Source organism: Citrus sinensis, chromosome 1 (genome assembly GCF_022201045.2).
Source record: "Citrus sinensis cultivar Valencia sweet orange chromosome 1, DVS_A1.0, whole genome shotgun sequence".
NCBI lineage: Eukaryota > Viridiplantae > Streptophyta > Magnoliopsida > Sapindales > Rutaceae > Citrus > Citrus sinensis.
In genome coordinates this window covers 18,196,702-18,214,506 of record NC_068556.1, presented here as the reverse complement: position 1 = coordinate 18,214,506, position 17,805 = coordinate 18,196,702, and the positions used below count along the sequence as shown (strand labels likewise).

Below are 17,805 nucleotides of genomic sequence, written 5' to 3'. Positions count from 1 at the left end.
TTGTGAGTCTAGTGAGTGAGAGATTGGGTGTATTGGGGTTATGGGTAGTGAGTTAAAATATTACAATACTTGTAATCTTCATATCACTAGTGAAATATTTTCCTTGTATTTTCGCCCGTGGACGTAGGCTAAAAGCCGAACCACGTAATTTCCTAGTGTCCTCTTTTGTGTTTGTTCTTTATTTTCTTGCAATTTCATTTTAGCTGTGGCTCCTCTTCATCCATCAATTTCCCAACAGTGGCCACTTGGAAATCTGACATTACTAGTGGTTTCTTGAATCATATTACATTAAGCACTTTCCACAATCGGCTTTAGGGGTTGGTGAAAACCATTGTTATTCATTTCTGGGATTGCATCTGCAAGTTATTTCCTTCGACATATTTCAAGGAAAAATTCTCTGGCACAAGCTCATAGGAACATCTCTTATCACTATGATTTGGTAAATTTGCTTCAGTCTCCACGTCAACCTAGAAAGAAATCACAAACATGAATCTGACAAATATAAATAATTTAACTATATGGCAGTGTTAATAAGTTGAACTAATCCTAGGTTGAACCAATAGGTTTTCTAACTTATTTGATCTTTCGGTTTCTTTTTCTTTCAACTACTCACTAATACCTGGAGGAAAATTGATAGTTTTTGGTTTGTGTTTCCAGAGCAATGAACTTTTTGCTCTGTTCATGGAAGAATCAATGACGTACTCATGTCCGATATTTAACGTCAGATGATTATATCATGATCTGCTTGGGTAGTATACAATAGCTAAATTTGTTGCATACAAGTTCAAACTGACCAAATGTTCTATTTTGTCGTCTGTCAAAATGTTTTATAGGATGAAGATGAAGACTTGAAAGTTGCACAGATGAGAAAACATTCTCTTCTAATCGAGAAAGTGAGTCCAATATTCAGATTCATTATTTCCTAAGAAATTTTGATGTACTTAATGCTTTATGACCTTATTACTTTCAACTCATGTAGGCAAGAGTTAGTAAAGAGCATGAAGTTCTTGAGATTGGATGTGGGTGGGGAACCTTTGCTATTGAAGTAGTCAGACAAACTGGATGCAACTACACTGGCATAACTCTCTCCGCAGAGCAAATGAAATATGCGGAAATGAAAGTGAATGAAGCTGGCCTTCAGGTAACTAATTAACTATCTCGAGGAATGAATTTCAAGTACTAAGATTTGAAGAACAGTCAAATCATTTGATAAACCAAAACTAGTATAAATTGATTACTCATGTAATCACATTATCCATGACCATCTGTGCTATCAGGACCATATCCGATTATATCTCTGCGATTATCGTCAACTGCCTAAAGCCAAGAAATATGACAGAATTATTTCTTGGTAAGTTCGTTTACCACATCAAGATATGCATACGACCACGATGTTCACGGTGACATGACAAGCTAGTTTTTCTATGGCTATATTTAGCGAGATGATGGAAGCTGTTGGTCATGAGTACATGGAGGAGTATTTTGGCTGCTGTGAGTCTTTGCTGGCTAAAGATGGACTTCTAGTGCTTCAGGTAATGTACATTGCTTGAATACAGTGCATATTTTACATTTGGCCAAAGAGTCTTAATTTTGTCTGACATTTCACAATTGCCAAAGGCATGAATTGGTGGTTGATCTTTAATTTTCAGTTCTCATCAACACCGGATGCGCGTTATAATGAGTACAGGCTAAGTTCAGATTTTATAAAGGAATATATTTTCCCTGGAGCATGATTGCCTTCATTAAGTAGGATAACATCGGCCATGGCTGCTGCATCTAGTCTCAGGTATTAACATCTGGCCTTGTATGTTTCCTTTTCCCAAGAAATACCTCAACTTTATTAATCCTGCAGTGTGGAGCAAGTGGAAAATATAGGAATGCATTACTACAAAACGCTTAGATGTTGGAGAAAGAATTTCATGGAGAATCAGAGGTACTACAAATAATATATATGTGTGTGTATGTGTGCGCGCGCTTATGTAGCTGTATTTGGCTTGTAGAAAGTTTAAAATTCTATATCTTGATGTTATAGCAAAATTCTTGCTCTCGGATTCAATGAAAAGTTCATTTGGACATGGGAGTATTATTTTGATTATAGTGCTGCTGGTTTCAAGCCTCGTACTCTTGGAAATTATCAGGTAATCTCCTACTCTGCGGACATTGATTTGCTGTATATAATTAATTGTGTTTAAAATCTTTGCTATTTAGTGGTGTGCCAATCGCCTGCATCTAATTAAGCTACGATTTTCATCCGAAGATAAAAAATTAATAAAATTCTCACATAATTATATTGTAGATTGTACTTTCACGTCCTGGCAACGTCTCTGTATTCAGCAATCCATACAAAGGCTTTCCTTCAGCATATCATCAAATATTGATTCTGCTCTCTTTCAATTAATTCTGCTAAATTTGTTGTTTTATCGTTTGTTGTAATTGCGGACTTCAAATACGTTTTCTGCTTGTTCACTTGTAATTAGATAATGAATGATATTTGTTATTTGACAATTAAAAAGGCCCCTGAAAAATGAGGATATATATGTTTAGATTTATAAGCTCTTATTTAATTAAAGGTGGGAATATTTCCACCCAATAATTTGCATAAACTCTCTCAATTTCAAAATTAAACTTTTTATTTTCAACATGAGAGATTTTACTATTTCAACTAAATGACATTTACGAATTAAAATTTAAATATCAGGTATCTTTAAAATTATTAAGATAGGTATATCTCATTATAATAAAAATTTATCCTTAAAATATGAAAAATGGTACTATCCAGTTTAAACTAAGTACTCCTTTTATAATTCAGTTTAATTTTTTTAACATAATAATGAACCATAATAACCCGCTTAATTAATTTTTTAAGCTAAAACAAATTATTATTTCTTAATTCAGTGTTTCACACATCCTTTTAGGTTATTCAGTTTTGTTTCTAAACATATGGTTAATGCTTCTTTCGTCATTACTTTATTTTTTAAAGTTGTTTATTTTATGTGTTTCATATTTTTAACCAAGATTTCATTACTCTATACAAAATTGAAGTCTATCTTAACCTGGGTTCCATCTTTTTAATTTTCAGTCGCTTCCGCTAGCAAATTGGCTTATTAAATTAGCTCCTGATATCGAATTTCCAACCACTCCAACCCTCATAATTAATTTGTAAGCAAGGGGTATCCTGTCAATTTCGTTAGTAGTCTGCCGGCAAATTGTTAACTGCAAAAGTCTAACTTGAAGACTTTATCGTACCCGTCATTGCGGACATGTACATGGTTAAGATAATATTGAGTCCTCAATGTCTAAATTCATAACACTTATAAATATAAATAAGGTATCTTTGTAATTTCGGCAAATTGGGAAAACAACAATTAATTTCATTCCAAATTTTGAATTAAAAAATATAAACTTTTGTATTATTGTACACCTCATCAATATCATATATAGAGTCAATATATTGACTTCACGATTCTGTTAATAGTCTAATTGGCGAATTGAGCAAACAACAATTATCTTTTAGTTTTATATTTTAAATGCAATAATATAAATTAATAAACTTTATTGAACAAGTCACTGATGAAATGTCAATGGCCCAGTGGACTTGATGAAATGGAAATGTTAAGATTAAAAAGATTGAGAAACGTAAGTTTCTAAATTGTGTGAAATTTTATTAATGAAATGTCTGAATCACAAAACTAGGATGTTGGACACCATTTTATACTAATCCTAAATATTATCAATTTATTAAAATAGGCAGACCTAAAATATCATTACATAATAAAATTCTTCTAACTGAAATAAGAAAACAAGACAAACAATATTTAAATTTGATATCTAAAAAATAAAAATAAAAATCTTGAAAGCAATAGGAAAATTTTTTAAAAAATCTAAAATCTTATAAAATGACTGTGAAAGAAAGGCAATTTCCAGCTGCCACGAGACAATATAGTTAAAGGAAGTTTCATCTCATTGCAAGTTTCGAAATGGTATATTATGTGCCTCAAACGAACACTCATAACTCAAGTTATACTATCATAAAGGTATCCTACTCATCCTACATAACCATTCTACAACAAAACTCCCTTATGTCAAAATTCACCTTATAACTAAGGAGTCTTCATAATTTTGTTAACATCCTATAGATAAATTGGCAAACAATAATATTTTTCAATTTTAAATGCCAAAATATAAATTTATGCACTTCATTATATATGTCGTCAATGACATGTCCGCGATCAATTTATAGTGTACCCAATGTCAAAACTACAACCCTTAAAAATAAGGGTATATTCATAATTTCGTTAATACTATATGAGCAATTTGGGCAAACAGTAATAATTTTCCAAATTCAAATTTTAGATGCTAAAATATGAATTTTGTAGACTACTATATAGGAATGGCAATGGGTAGATATGGGTTGGATCTACTCTACTCTAGATCTAGATCTATAATAAAAATTGAGATTCGTATCTACTTCAGATCCATCATGAATCCATTTTTTTCACTTTATTTTTGGATAAAAACTATTAAAGATCTATATCTACTTCAAATTCAAAAATAAAGAATAAAAAATCCAAATTTGCTTTAGATCCATTATAAATTTTAAAGCTCAATAATAAAAGAGCAATAAATTTTTAGAAAAAAAATTAAAGACTAAAATGTATTGATAACAATTAAATTATATAATTTATCTAAAAAATCTAATAAATATTGTAGCTTATGCCTTTACACCGGAACGAACAAATAAGAAAAATAATCAAATATCCATTAAAAGTAATTACAGAAGTAAGATCAGTGTAATAATCTAATGTCTCCTTCATCATCATAATATCTATGGCACACCCGTCATCATTCTTATAACATTAAATAACGACATATAAGTTAACTATGATTTATATTTAGTGCTTTATTATTTTTATTATGACCATATTTAACTAAATATATGAATAACATAGTTATTTTATGGTAGATACCCACTATTGATTAGTGATTACACAACATGAATAAGGTTATGAGAAAATAACAGAAAAGGAAATTGAAGTCTAGAGATTTACTTGGCAATTAAAGGATTGATTCAAGCATTCAAACAGAGTGAAGAAGCAAGAATAGACTGAAGAGAAAGAAAGAGGCTAAACTGAAGAGTAAAAGACTTAAAAAAAATTAGGGCTAGCTGCCCTCGTTTTACTTTACACTAATTATGTTTGTCTTATTATCATTTAAATTTACAAAACTTAGCTTTAAGTTTTAAGATTTTTAAATACACACTAATTACCACTAATATGCTATGAATAAAATTTATTATTCTTTAAAATTACACAATTGTTAGGAAATCTTTTAAATAAATTAAAAAAGAAAATGGATATGGATTTAAATTTAAATATTAAGATAGATCTAGACCTATTGCAAATTCGCCTTAGATCCATGCATCACTATCGAAATTCATTTTAAACCGACTCAAATCTGATTTGATTGGATTTGGATCACGTGTATCTTGAGTCAGATATGACCCTTTACCATCCCTACTATTGTACACTTCATTGATGACATGTCCAAAGAAAATAATACGTTGGCTTCTATGTGACAGAGACATGATCGTAACTATAAATTAAACATAAATATTTTGTTAAAATTAAAAAAAAAAAAAAAAACAGATCATGAATCTCTTAAGAATCTAGACATTCAAATCTGTCTTTCTCAATTTTTTTTGTAATCCTTTTTCCAACACTTGATATAAGCTTATTAAATATGTTTGCCTTTTATAGTCGTTATCTAGTCATTTTCCAAAATCTAGTCACTTTAAAGTGTTGGATTGAACCATTTAGTTAGAGTTTGTTTGGCGTTGACTTTAAAGTGTTCAAGGTCACCTAAACTTGTACATATACGTATACTGTTTAGTGGCTGCTTGTTGATATAATTCCGGCGGGAAAAAGTGGTTACCCCTGAAATACCGAAATAAATGTTTTAAAATTAGAAAAAAATCGATCAGTTTATATGAGAAAAAATCATAAAATATAAAGAAATTTATAATTTAAAACTATAAAAATAAAACCGAACCAAGAACCGAATTATAATTTGTAAAAAAAAAAAGATTCAATTTGACTCAGAACTACCGAACTGTGCCAACCCTTAGATGTAATAGTTTACAAATTTATAGTGTCAATTTCTTTTCAGTATTAGATTATTGCTAAAAATTTTGTGGTTTGTATTATATAATTTATATTTTTAGGTTTGATCAAATGTCCTTATTTAACTTTGATAGTGTACAAAACTTTGACAAAAATCCATAATTATTGACCTCATCAAATCTAATGGTAGAAAAAGTGAATGAGTTGGCAGCACTTAATGTTACTTTTTTTTTTAATCTCTACTTCACATGTCATATATTTATTAATTAGTTGTATTACTTTTAAAGTATTCTAAAATTTCTTCGACTATTAAGTTTAGGATTTTGACACGCTCAAAAGTGTATTACTCCTAAGTATAAGAGTGTCTAATTATAATATAACCCGGTGAGTCCGGGGTCGAACCACAGAGAATTTTAAATCTAATAGTCAATTTGAAACTAAGAAAATTAATTGTGGGGAAAAGAAATTATTTGAAATCAATTTAAAAATATGCTAAGATTCGGGATCCACTCTCTATTTTCAAACTATAATTTTAATACTCTCTCATTTATATTTTTCCTCACTTTTACCAATTAATTATTATATCATTTAATTCTATGTGTGTGGATAAATATGGAATAAAGTACCTAATGTGTCACACTATATTAATGTGCCGACATTGTGTCAAAATACCATACAGATCCTAAAGAAATTTATAAATTAACATGACATAAAAAATAACTTGAAAAGAATAAAACAAACTTTAAAACTCATTTGAGAAAATAATAAATTTAATAGTTTGAAACATTAAGCTTCACCATTCACCTCAGCTTAATAAAATTAGCCACTCATATTGAAAGAAAACACAACACTTCATTTATTTAATAAACTTTTGAAATACGTTACAAGAAAGTTGATTACACAACAAAAGAAGAAAAAAAAGAAGAAAAAGACGCAATTCCTCAGCTGCACTCTATTCTCTTTCGGCTTAAGCTCTCTCTACTCAGCTCTCTAACTTCTCCCTTCCTCGCTCCCTGCATTTCCTTGCCTATAATACACAAGGAATGCATTATCTTTATTTATTTATTTATTTATTTATTTATTATTATTATTATTATTATATATGTACATTGAAATGTGTAATGGTCAGGAGGCCACTATGCCTCCTGACCATCACGAGCAACCAAAGTGGTTGACTTTTGTTCTTTTGTTCTTTTTTATTTTTATTTATTTTTTAATTACATGTCCTTAATAATGCTTCCAAATTGCTCCAATAGTCCTTCTTTATTCCCGCTTTCAATTCAAATTCCATCTTTATTCTTGAAAAATATTTACAAGATAAAAATTAACATATTGCGAATTAATTTAACATAAAAATATATTTGGGGAGTAGTAAGATAATTTAGAAATAATGAGGACATTAATCAACACAATAAGTGTAAAACTAATAATTTTATCTTTATTACACGTACACTTTTAAGTGTTAATCAAATTTAAATTCGCTTTTAATATAATCTCTCCAAAACTTTGCATGAAATTATGAAAGATGTCATTTAATTTTTTCTAAGAGTATGATTTAATTTACTTTGAGCTTATTAAACACCAAAATACATCGTTTTATAAGTGGCTAACTAAAATTTTAAAACTAACAAAGGTTAGCTCATAAGAAAACTATTTCTTCTCCCTTTTCTGTCATCGGCATGATTTGTTCAATTATTTTTATCCTTTTTTAATCGCCTTTTCTCATGTTTATTGTTCACACGCATAAACTTTGATATAAACTTCGATATTATTAAAAGTTGTCACACATCGATTATTCATTATACATATAATGTACCTTGACGTATTCAACATTCAATTATCAAGCTAGCTTAAAGATATTAATTGAAAAATAATAGAGTTAAATTAAAATAAACTACGTAAATTTCGAATTATCTATTTAAGACAATGCCAGACCCAGATATTGTTTGAGGTATTCTGTCATGTGGATCTCTCTCTTCTTTCTTCCATTTTTGTGGTGAAAGCCTGACTATAAGATTCTGAAGCTTTTTGCTTCTAAATTAATTAGTGTGAACAAACAAATATTAATTGATCAATATATCGAGCAAAATGAGAATAGCAGTGATCGGTGGGGGAATGAGTGGGCTTGTTTCAGCTTATGTTCTTGCAAAAGCAGGAGTTGAAGTCGTGTTATACGAGAAGGAGGATTCCCTCGGCGGCCATGCAAAAACTGTCACCATCGATGGTGTTGATTTAGACATTGGTTTCATGCTTTTCAATCATGTAAGTGTTACTCTAACTTCCTTAATTTGCCTCTCTTTACATTGATGTTATTGGTAGAATCAAAAGTTTGAATCTATAGACAACCATTAATTCAATAATTAATGTGATGCATTTTTCTACCATGTAAAGTGTAACTAGTGTAAGCTCTAAAGCTCTCGTATATACACTCTTGTGAATAATATATTTTCTCTTATATTGCTCTCTCTAACTTTCTGCAAGCATTTTAGCTTAGTTAGTAAAGAAGTTTAAGGCTTACTTAGTAGCTTTCGGGTATGAGTTATTTAAGTGCTGCACGGGGTCTGCTACGTAAAATATTCATCCCGTGACACTATGATTAGTTAAGTGGTTTTGAAAATATCTTTTAGTTATCTCCCCTTATTTCATCCCAAATATGGTTGCGGATCTAGAAAAACGATTCAACATGTGCTAAATTTTAAACTGACAAGACGTAAAAACTAAAATTTTAGGGGCTAACAAATTTATAGAAGTTATTTTAATATATTTAATGGGGGCTAAAAATTAAATAATAACAATAAAATCAAACATATGCTTTACTATGAGTTTTTTTTTTTTAATTAAAGTGCGTGTTTTTATAATTTTCAAAGTTAAAATTTAAATTTTGTGAGTCTATGAAGTTATTTTTATCAATTTAACTTAGGCTAATTAGTAACTCAATTAATTTTCTCTTTATTTTTTCAAAATTATTTTCTTTAGTGGAGCTTAAGCCCCCACACTAATCATGAACTTGATCTGTCTTTGTCTTAATGGAAAGTGGAGATGAAAAAAAAAATAATAATTTAGACTTTATCCACCTCTTTTTTTTTTTTTTTTCAAGTTGAGTTGTTGAATTAAGATTCCGTGTGATATGACAGGTAGAGTATCCAAATATGATGGAGTTTCTAGAGAGTTTAGGAGTTGATATGGGGATATCGGATATGTCATTTTCAGTGAGCTTAGACAAAGGCCAAGGCTATGAATGGGGTACAAGAAATGGTTTGTCCAGTTTGTTTGCACAGAAGAAGAATGTGCTCAATCCTTACTTTTGGCAAATGCTTAGGGAAATGATCAAGTTCAAAGATGATGTACTCAGGTCAGCTCTTCTCCTTTTTTATTTCGATTGTTTATTTATTTATTTACTCTGTCTAAGCTCTAAATTTGACTTATTTTAAGATACTCATAGATTTTATGGATTTTTTTAAATACTACTTATTTTAAGGTATTCCATCTTATAAAAAGAAGTGATTTTTTTTATTATAATTTAAAGTTTAAAGTTATATTTTTTATCTGTGATATTCTCATTTTGTTAAAATGAAGATTTATTCATTAAAAAAAAATTATGTGTGTGTATATATAAAATATAATTTTCAGGTATATATATAAAATATAATTTTTAAGTATAAATATCCTTATTTTTTTAATACAGATATACTATTAAATTATGGAATTTAATAAATTTATTTTTTAATGAACTATAAAACTGTGCAGTTTAAAAAAATATAAATTTTAACTATTAAATCTTATTATTTGAGAATGTGTATGTGTGAAAAAAGAAAAATGAGTGCATCACACTAGAGAAAACTATATATATACACATACGGACACAACTTTTAACCGTGAGATTTAATAAAATTAATATTTATATTCTTTTAAACCATTGGGTTTGAGTGCGTATTCCCATTAAAAATAATTACAGGATTCTGAACCTGAATAATAAGAGGAAGAAGAAGAACCGCAAAATTATTGCCTTTGACAGCCCTAGGGTTGGAGGTGTGGGTGTTTTGTTTACTCTGACGCAATAATTCTTTCTGCCCAACGCACCCTCTGAAAATTGACAGTACGGCTCCTGTTGTTTTGTGAAAAATACTATTAGTTGCCAAAACGTCTCAATTAGGTCCACTCTGTTTCATGAAATGAACTTCACAAAACGTACATCGTATCTCTTCAGTGGGGTGCCAATTGCAAACGCCTTCCATATGGTTCCTTGTATCAGCAGGAGGCTCATATACAAGCGCAGCCATCTCCAGTAAATTTACCGAACATGCTTGAGGTCAATTTACAGCAAAACCGATTTGACAAATTCCGTCCACTCACATGATGTTCGCTACATGCTCGATAAAATGCCTCACCCGGACAAGATTTCTTCGACCACAGTGATTCTAAGGCCATGGACTCCACTGAAGCTTTGGCAAAGTTTTGCTGAATGTGGATTGAGCCTCAAAATGAACATGGACACCTTTATGCTTAGCCTTGCAATCAAAGCTTGTGTGCTGAATGTGTGACTGTTAATTAAGGAGAATCATTACACTGATATACAGTCAAAACCGCTCTTGTGGTTGTGGGTACTACTGCCCTTTAAGTTCCGATGAAACAATAATAAGCATGTTGACATGATTGTTTAACTACTGCAGTGTTTATATTTATCTCTAATACTTGGATAAATGCGTAATGGCAATTCATTTCTGAAACTTGACTTTCCTAGGAGCTACTTACCATCTTCTTTTTTGCATTACAGTTATGTTGAAGAGCTTGAAAACAGCCCAGACATTGATCGCAATGAGACCTTGGGGCATTTTATAAAGTCACGCGGCTACTCCGAACTATTTCTAAAGGCTTATCTTGTAGGTTGCTAAAGCATTATATATTGTCATTTAATTGAGCTTTTTACACTCCATCGTGGAGATCATTCCCTTAGTTTCTTCCTTACTAGCAGAAATCATAATGTTGTTTGTAGATTCCAATTTGTAGTTCAGTATGGTCCTGCCCTTCAGATGGAGCTATGAGATTTTCTGCATTCTCTGTTCTGTTGTTTTGCCGTCTGTTTCAGGTATATTTTCTTTGAAAGGAGATAAGTGTTGGATATAATAACTGTTTTCCTGATTTTGGCTTGATTGTCTCTGCAGCTCTTTGGCCACCCACAATGTGTTACTGTTAGAAGGCACTCTCATTCTCAGATCGATAAGGTTTCTTTTTATTTTTGGCACCACAAATTATCTACCTTATGTGAATGCAAGTTAAACTACGTGTTTCTGGGAATTTTTTTAACTTTTTTTTCAAAATATTAATTTTAAAAAAAGGTCAGCGAACAACTTAAGAGCTGGGGCATTCAAATAAGAACGAGTTGTGAGGTGTATTCTGTTTTTCCAGCTGATGAAGGTTAGCAGTTAAATTTTTTATTTAGATTTATAATAATGAAGTTAAGACAATACTGAACTAAAATTTGTGGCAGTCTGATATATAAGTATTGGCTGCTAATAGGCGAGCCTATCACAAGATATAGAGGCTTTAGTATTTTGAAAGCTTGAAAGCTTCTTTATGACTGAAATTTCTAGCCATGGAATGCTAGATATTAAAGTTGCAGAAGAAGAAATTTAAATCATTGAAGGCATTGTTAATAAATTCTTGCAGGTTGCTCTATAGTCTGTGTGAATGGTTCCCAAGAATTTTACAATGGCTGTGTAATGGCTGTTCATGCCCCAGATGCTTTAAGAATACTAGGGAACCAAGCAACATTTGATGAAACGAGAATACTTGGCGCTTTCCGCTATGTGTACAGGTAATGTCTTCTACTACCATCCGTCATTGTTCATCGATTAGGTGCTATTCAATTAAAGAATGATTTTCTCTTACAACTGGATCTATGATTCTCAAAGATATTGTAAAAATGTCTCAAGTTCCAAGTATTTCGAAAACAATCAATTTTGACAGTGGGCTGGTGCTCATGATCTACCAAGTATTGTCAACTCTTGGTTCACCATTAACTTCTTAACTTGAATGAATGATGGAATTTTGTCATCTATTATACTAAAATGCTCAATCATTATTAATTTGCTATTGGCAGAGATGTTTTCCTTCATCGTGACAAAAATTTCATGCCCCAAAACCCAGCAGCATGGAGTGCTTGGAACTTCGTGGGGAGTACAAATGGTAAAATATGTTTGACATATTGCCTCAATGTGCTTCAGGTATGTAACATGTTTAGTTTGGGTAAAGCGAATTTGTTGCTCTAGTTAAAGTGAACTCGTATTAACGACTTGATACTGTTTCAGAATATGTGGATGTTGTTCTCTCCCGATTTAGCCTCTGCTTTAGTTGATCAAACAAGAAACTTACCAAGGGCCTAGCCGAGTAGGCTTCAAGTAGTTTTAGCGGGTCCAACCCTCCACTTTTTCAAAAATAATTAAAGAAATAAATGAAAAAACAAGAAAATTATTGATTTTTGTTTACAATGGCAGCAATAAATCATTCCTGAAACAAATAATGAAATCTATTATCATACATCATTTCTCAAATGAACAATGAAATACAATATCTGCTTTTGCAATGTTGCCAATAAATGAGCTGACTCTGGGGAAATGATTTATTCTTCTGCTGTTCACTTTCTCAAAATAGCCATTGGAATGCTTGACATTGCAGAATATTGGTGAAACGAGTATGCCTTTTCTTGCAACACTTAATCCAGATCGTACTCCTCAAAATACCTTGCTCAAATGGTCAACTGGCCATTCAGTCCCTTCTGTTGCTGCATCAAAAGCTTCACTTGAGCTTCATCTTATTCAAGGGAAGAGAGGAATTTGGTATAGTGGAGTCGATCAGGGTGAGCATTTACTTCATGGAAGCAGATGAAGAGTACGAAAATTTCTAAAGCAGATGTTGTGGTTCAATATGTTAAATTGCAACATAAGTTTACTGGTCATTTTTCGGAGTTCTTATGTCCTGGAATAATCAGATTGGATTCACAGTTACAGATTATCATTATCTACAGCAGATGTTGTGGTTGAATATGTTAAATTGCAACATCAGTTTACTTGTCATTGTTCAGAGCTCTTAGGTCTTAGAATAATCAGATTAGATTCATAGTTACAGATCATCTCAGTAATTTCATTTTTCTTCCTAATATTTCAGGTTATGGCTTCCCTGAGGATGGACTAAAGGTACCTATTAGTTTCCTCTTAAATTTATTATTCATACGCGAGATATTTTCTGACATTTCTGACAAATTTATTTTATATAAAAATGCATTGAAGCTTTACACTTTACTTAACCATCATAACAATCAAAACAATAGTTTCTTTTTAAAAAGGTTTTTTCAAATTTTTAGTTAAAATGTTCTCTCTGTCGTGGTCCATAATTTGCTTGCACAATCTATAATTTAGGTGTAAGATGGTCCTTATTTTCTTAAAAGTGTAAACATGCTTCTTTGCAGGTAGGCATGATTGCCGCACATGGTGTGCTTGGAAAAAGTTGTGCTATTTTGGGCAACCCAAAGCAAATGGTACCATCATTGATGGAAAAAGGGGCGCGGCTTTTTGTTGCTAGATTTCTTAGACAATTTATTTCTACCGGCTGCTTCATGTGAGTGCATTCTTATTTCCATATCATTCGGCCTGTTTTTTTCTTCTGCACATATATTTGCTTTTAATTTTATTCTTCCAGTATCAGACAATTCCATATTTATGCTCGGACTCTCAGTTGGAACTTGGTAATTTGCCTTAATGGGATTAAAACCGAAAGAGCGTTCCAGGCTTGAGAGTTTGGAATGCTTGTTTTAAACTGAAAACTTTTGGAAAAATGCTCAGACTGTCTTTGTGGAACACTGAATATGCAAACTTATGCTTTAAGAACCAAAATCAATTTATTGTTTCTGTTACCTTATATATATATATATATTACCAGATCTAATTTTTATTTAATAAATACAGAGATATCTATACAGTGTGCTTTTTGGCTTTATAGTTTGCTGGAGGAAGGAGGCAAGACTTTTACTTTTGAGGGACCCCGGACAAACTGCCCGCTGAAAAGTGCTTTGAGAATTCAGAATCCACAGTTTTACTGGAAGGTAATTAATCTTTTTTTACGTTTGACTGCGGGATCATTTGAGAGGGATCACATGCAGGAAAATTATGAATTTAAATCATATAGCATGCAGTATATTATAAGTGGAATTTTACAATCATGTCATTTATTCTAATGCTCAAAATTCTAATGACTGATGAGCCCTAGTTATTGTTGTCAGGTTATGACACAGGCTGATTTAGGCCTTGCTAATTCTTATATAAATGGAGATTTTTCTTTCATTGATAAAGATGAAGGACTTCTAAATCTCTTCCTGGTAGGATGATAGATTTGAATTTAAAAGCAAACTGATTATTCAATATCTACTTGGAGATTTCTCTTTGCTGATATATATTTCAGATTGTGATTGCCAACCAAGGTTTGGATTCTTCCACCTCAAAATTGAACCTGAGGAGGTATTGTGACTGGTGGACTCTGGGATTATGATATAACTAGTATTTGGTTCCTCAAATCATTTTACATTTAAATATTTTCACCACTGTTGGCTTTAGGGGTTGGTGGTCACCAATGTTCTACACAGCTAGTATTGCATCTGCAAAATATTACTTTCGGCATATTTCAAGGAAAAATACTCTGGCACAAGCTCGCAGGAATATCTCTCATCATTATGATGTGGTAATTTCTTATACTATCAATTTCTCTTGCAAGCCTTGATAAATTTCACAGAAAGGAAGAAAATAAAGATAACCTGCTGTTAGAATATGTAGTTTTTCTGTTAATGAGAATATTCATGTTTTCTTAATGCAAGTATAAGTTTATATGCAGACATGAAAGCATCATGTTCTATTCAGCTTTCCAAACTGTTTTAAGAAATTCTGCATCACTTGCTATATTTGAAGGAAATTAGCACTGAAATTCATTAATGGAGTTGTATAAAATTGGTGTTTATACTTCATGACACCTATTGTAGGGTAGTGCTAATACAGTATAGTGAGCTAAGGTTGAGGCCATAGGGGGTTTCTGCTGTATGGACTTTTAAGTTTTTTATTTTAACTACTCATATAACAAAAGAGTCCTTATAGTTCCTTTCCGTTTTGTGTTGACAGAGCAATGAACTTTTTTCTCTGTTCTTGGGCAAGTCAATGATGTACTCATGTGCAATATTTAAGGTTAGGATCCAACTTTACTTCAAAAACAGAAGTGATCTTCTTTGGTTGTGTACTACAGCTTTAATTCATTTTATGTTTTCACTTTCAAGGGAAAATTGACAATGTTTTGAATATTGATTCTTGCATCCATTTGTTTACAGAGTGAATATGAAGACTTGGATGTTGCACAAATGAGAAAAGTTTCTCTTCTGATTGAGAAAGTGAGTATATACAAATTCATTGAAAAATATCGATGGAAGATGCTTTATTCGTTCTTTACTTTTAACTACTGCAGGCAAGAGTTAATAAGGGGCTTGATGTTCTTGAGATTGGATGTGGGTGGGGAACCTTAGCTATTGAAATAGTCAAGCAAACTGGATGTAAGTACACAGGCATAACCTTGTCTGAGGAGCAACTGAAATATACAGAAACAAAAGTGAAGGAAGCTGGCCTTCAGGTAACTATTTGAGGAATGAGATCAAAGTATTGAAAAACAGAGCAGTTAACCATTTGATAAACCAAAAACTAGTTGAAATAATTATTATTCATAACCTTATCTGTGCTGTCAGGACCACATCAGATTGTATCTTTGTGATTATCGTCAAATGCCTGAAGTGAAAAAATATGACAGAATTATTTCTTGGTAGGTTCTTTTAACACAGCTAATAATGCATATGACCCCAATGTACCTACCGGCATGACAAGCTTTTGTATTGTCTTTTTTAGCGAGATGATAGAAAATGTTGGTCATGAATACATCGAGGAGTTTTTTGGTTGCTGCGAATCTCTACTGGCTGAACATGGACTTCTTCTTCTACAGGTATATGTAAAACAGGAAGGAGAAATGTAGAAACTCTAGCTTTTTGGCCGTTTGATCATCAGAACTTTGTGGTTAAAATTGTAAGGCTCAAGTGCCTAATAGTTTGGCATTTGGCTGAGCTGATTTCTATTTTGGTTTAACATTTCTCAAGTTACTAATGGTGAATTTCTGCTTGATACTTGATTCTTTTCAGTTCTCATCAGTACCGGATCAGTGTTATGATGGGCACAGGCTAAGTCCTGGTTTTATAACAGAATATGTTTTCCCTGGAGGATGCTTGCCATCGTTAAATAGAATAACATCGGCCATGACTTCTTCATCCAGATTATGGTAGAGGCTGTAGTTAGCAGTTAGCACAGTTTAAGATTTGGTCTTATGTTTCTTTTTTCTACTAAATTATTCCACTTAATTAATTGAACTTCTGTTGAAACAGTGTGGAGCATCTGGAAAATATAGGAATTCATTTCTACCAAACACTTAGATGTTGGAGAACAAACTTAATGGAAAAACAGAGGTAATAAAAATATGATAGTTGTATTTGTCGTTGTTTCTAGATATTTGTGTTTTTCGGAATAAATAATTTTGTAGAACTTAATATAATTAAATCTACATCTTAATGTTACAAATTTCTTTCTTAGTGAAATTCTTGCTCTGGGATTCAACGAAAAGTTCATTCGGACATGGGAGTATTATTTTGATTATTGTGCTGCCGGATTCAAGTCTCGTACACTCGGAAATTATCAGGTGAGTTCTTATGCTCTAGACTTGGTTTATATAATTGGTTTAATCTTTATATTCTTTAAGCTCTTTCAAATATACCATTAAAAATTTAGAAGAGTTGTGGAGTTTTTTCCTGCAGTTAAATTTATGATTTTCAGGTAATACACGGAATTATAACTAAAGAAAAAAATTTTCCACGTACTGCAGATTGTATTTTCACGTCCCAGCATCGTTGCTGCATTCAGCAATCCACACGAAAGCTTTCCTTCAGCATAGCAATGCTGCGGCATTATATATATATATATATAAATATATGTTATAAGAAGACTTTAAAGTACTTTCTTCACGGGCAAACTGGTAATTTCATAATAATATTTGTTATTTGCCAAATAAAAAGAGGGATGTTTCGTCTTTAGTTATTAAGCAAAACTCTTGTAAGTTGTTACCTTCAGTGCAAGCCAAGCAACTTTTAGCTTCTTCTTTGGCAATGACAGATGAGATTTTTTTTTTTTTTAACTGTTTTCTAGTATTTTATGAGCTGCTTTAATTTTGAAGTATTGTGAGAATGGAGCTTGACCTTCTGAATCAATAATGTTATGTATCTAAGATACACTGTTTCCCAAGTGATATATATATATATATATATATATATGTTATGTATCTAATTTTTGCCCTGTATTCATTGACTTTATTTTCATCATTAAAGTGATTATGTTAATATCATCACATTACTTGGGATACAATGCAAATCCTAATTGTTTGACTTGAGTACCTTATTATATTCCATGCGCTAAGCAAGCAATTAGATTTTTATAATCTCTCCGATTCGGTAAGTCGCCAAGATATCATTATTCAATTCATAAGATTTGTAATTATTATTCGTGTATTTGACTTCCAATCATATATAGGTCCATTTTTGGCATATGAAGGCACTTTCATTGTA

General features: G+C 31.6%; 1 protein-coding gene and 1 pseudogene across 8 annotated transcripts; both read left to right on the top strand.

The window, feature by feature from the left end:
* Positions 1-325: 325 nt before the first annotated feature.
* On the top strand, positions 326-2,546 carry LOC102615858 (uncharacterized; annotated as a pseudogene).
* A 7,494-nt stretch (positions 2,547-10,040) lies between these two features.
* LOC102615557 (uncharacterized) lies at positions 10,041-17,509 on the top strand. Of its 8 annotated transcripts, none has more exons than XM_052436442.1 (23): positions 10,041-10,716; positions 10,894-10,999; positions 11,113-11,205; positions 11,282-11,341; positions 11,456-11,534; positions 11,787-11,934; positions 12,220-12,343; positions 12,795-12,975; positions 13,284-13,312; positions 13,585-13,733; positions 14,115-14,217; positions 14,395-14,490; positions 14,574-14,629; positions 14,726-14,849; positions 15,281-15,343; positions 15,484-15,543; positions 15,618-15,779; positions 15,892-15,965; positions 16,049-16,142; positions 16,336-16,472; positions 16,576-16,656; positions 16,781-16,886; positions 17,021-17,509. In XM_052436442.1, exons 3-23 carry the CDS (start codon positions 11,158-11,160, stop codon positions 17,276-17,278), a joined length of 2,232 nt encoding a protein of 743 aa, XP_052292402.1. In that variant the 5' UTR covers positions 10,041-10,716; positions 10,894-10,999; positions 11,113-11,157; the 3' UTR covers positions 17,279-17,509. The 8 variants fall into 8 exon arrangements, with proteins under 8 accessions (XP_052292402.1, XP_052292406.1, XP_052292399.1 ...); XM_052436446.1 differs by having other exon boundaries at positions 10,894-11,003; XM_052436439.1 differs by having other exon boundaries at positions 10,041-10,720.
* The last annotated feature ends 296 nt before the right edge of the window (positions 17,510-17,805 follow it).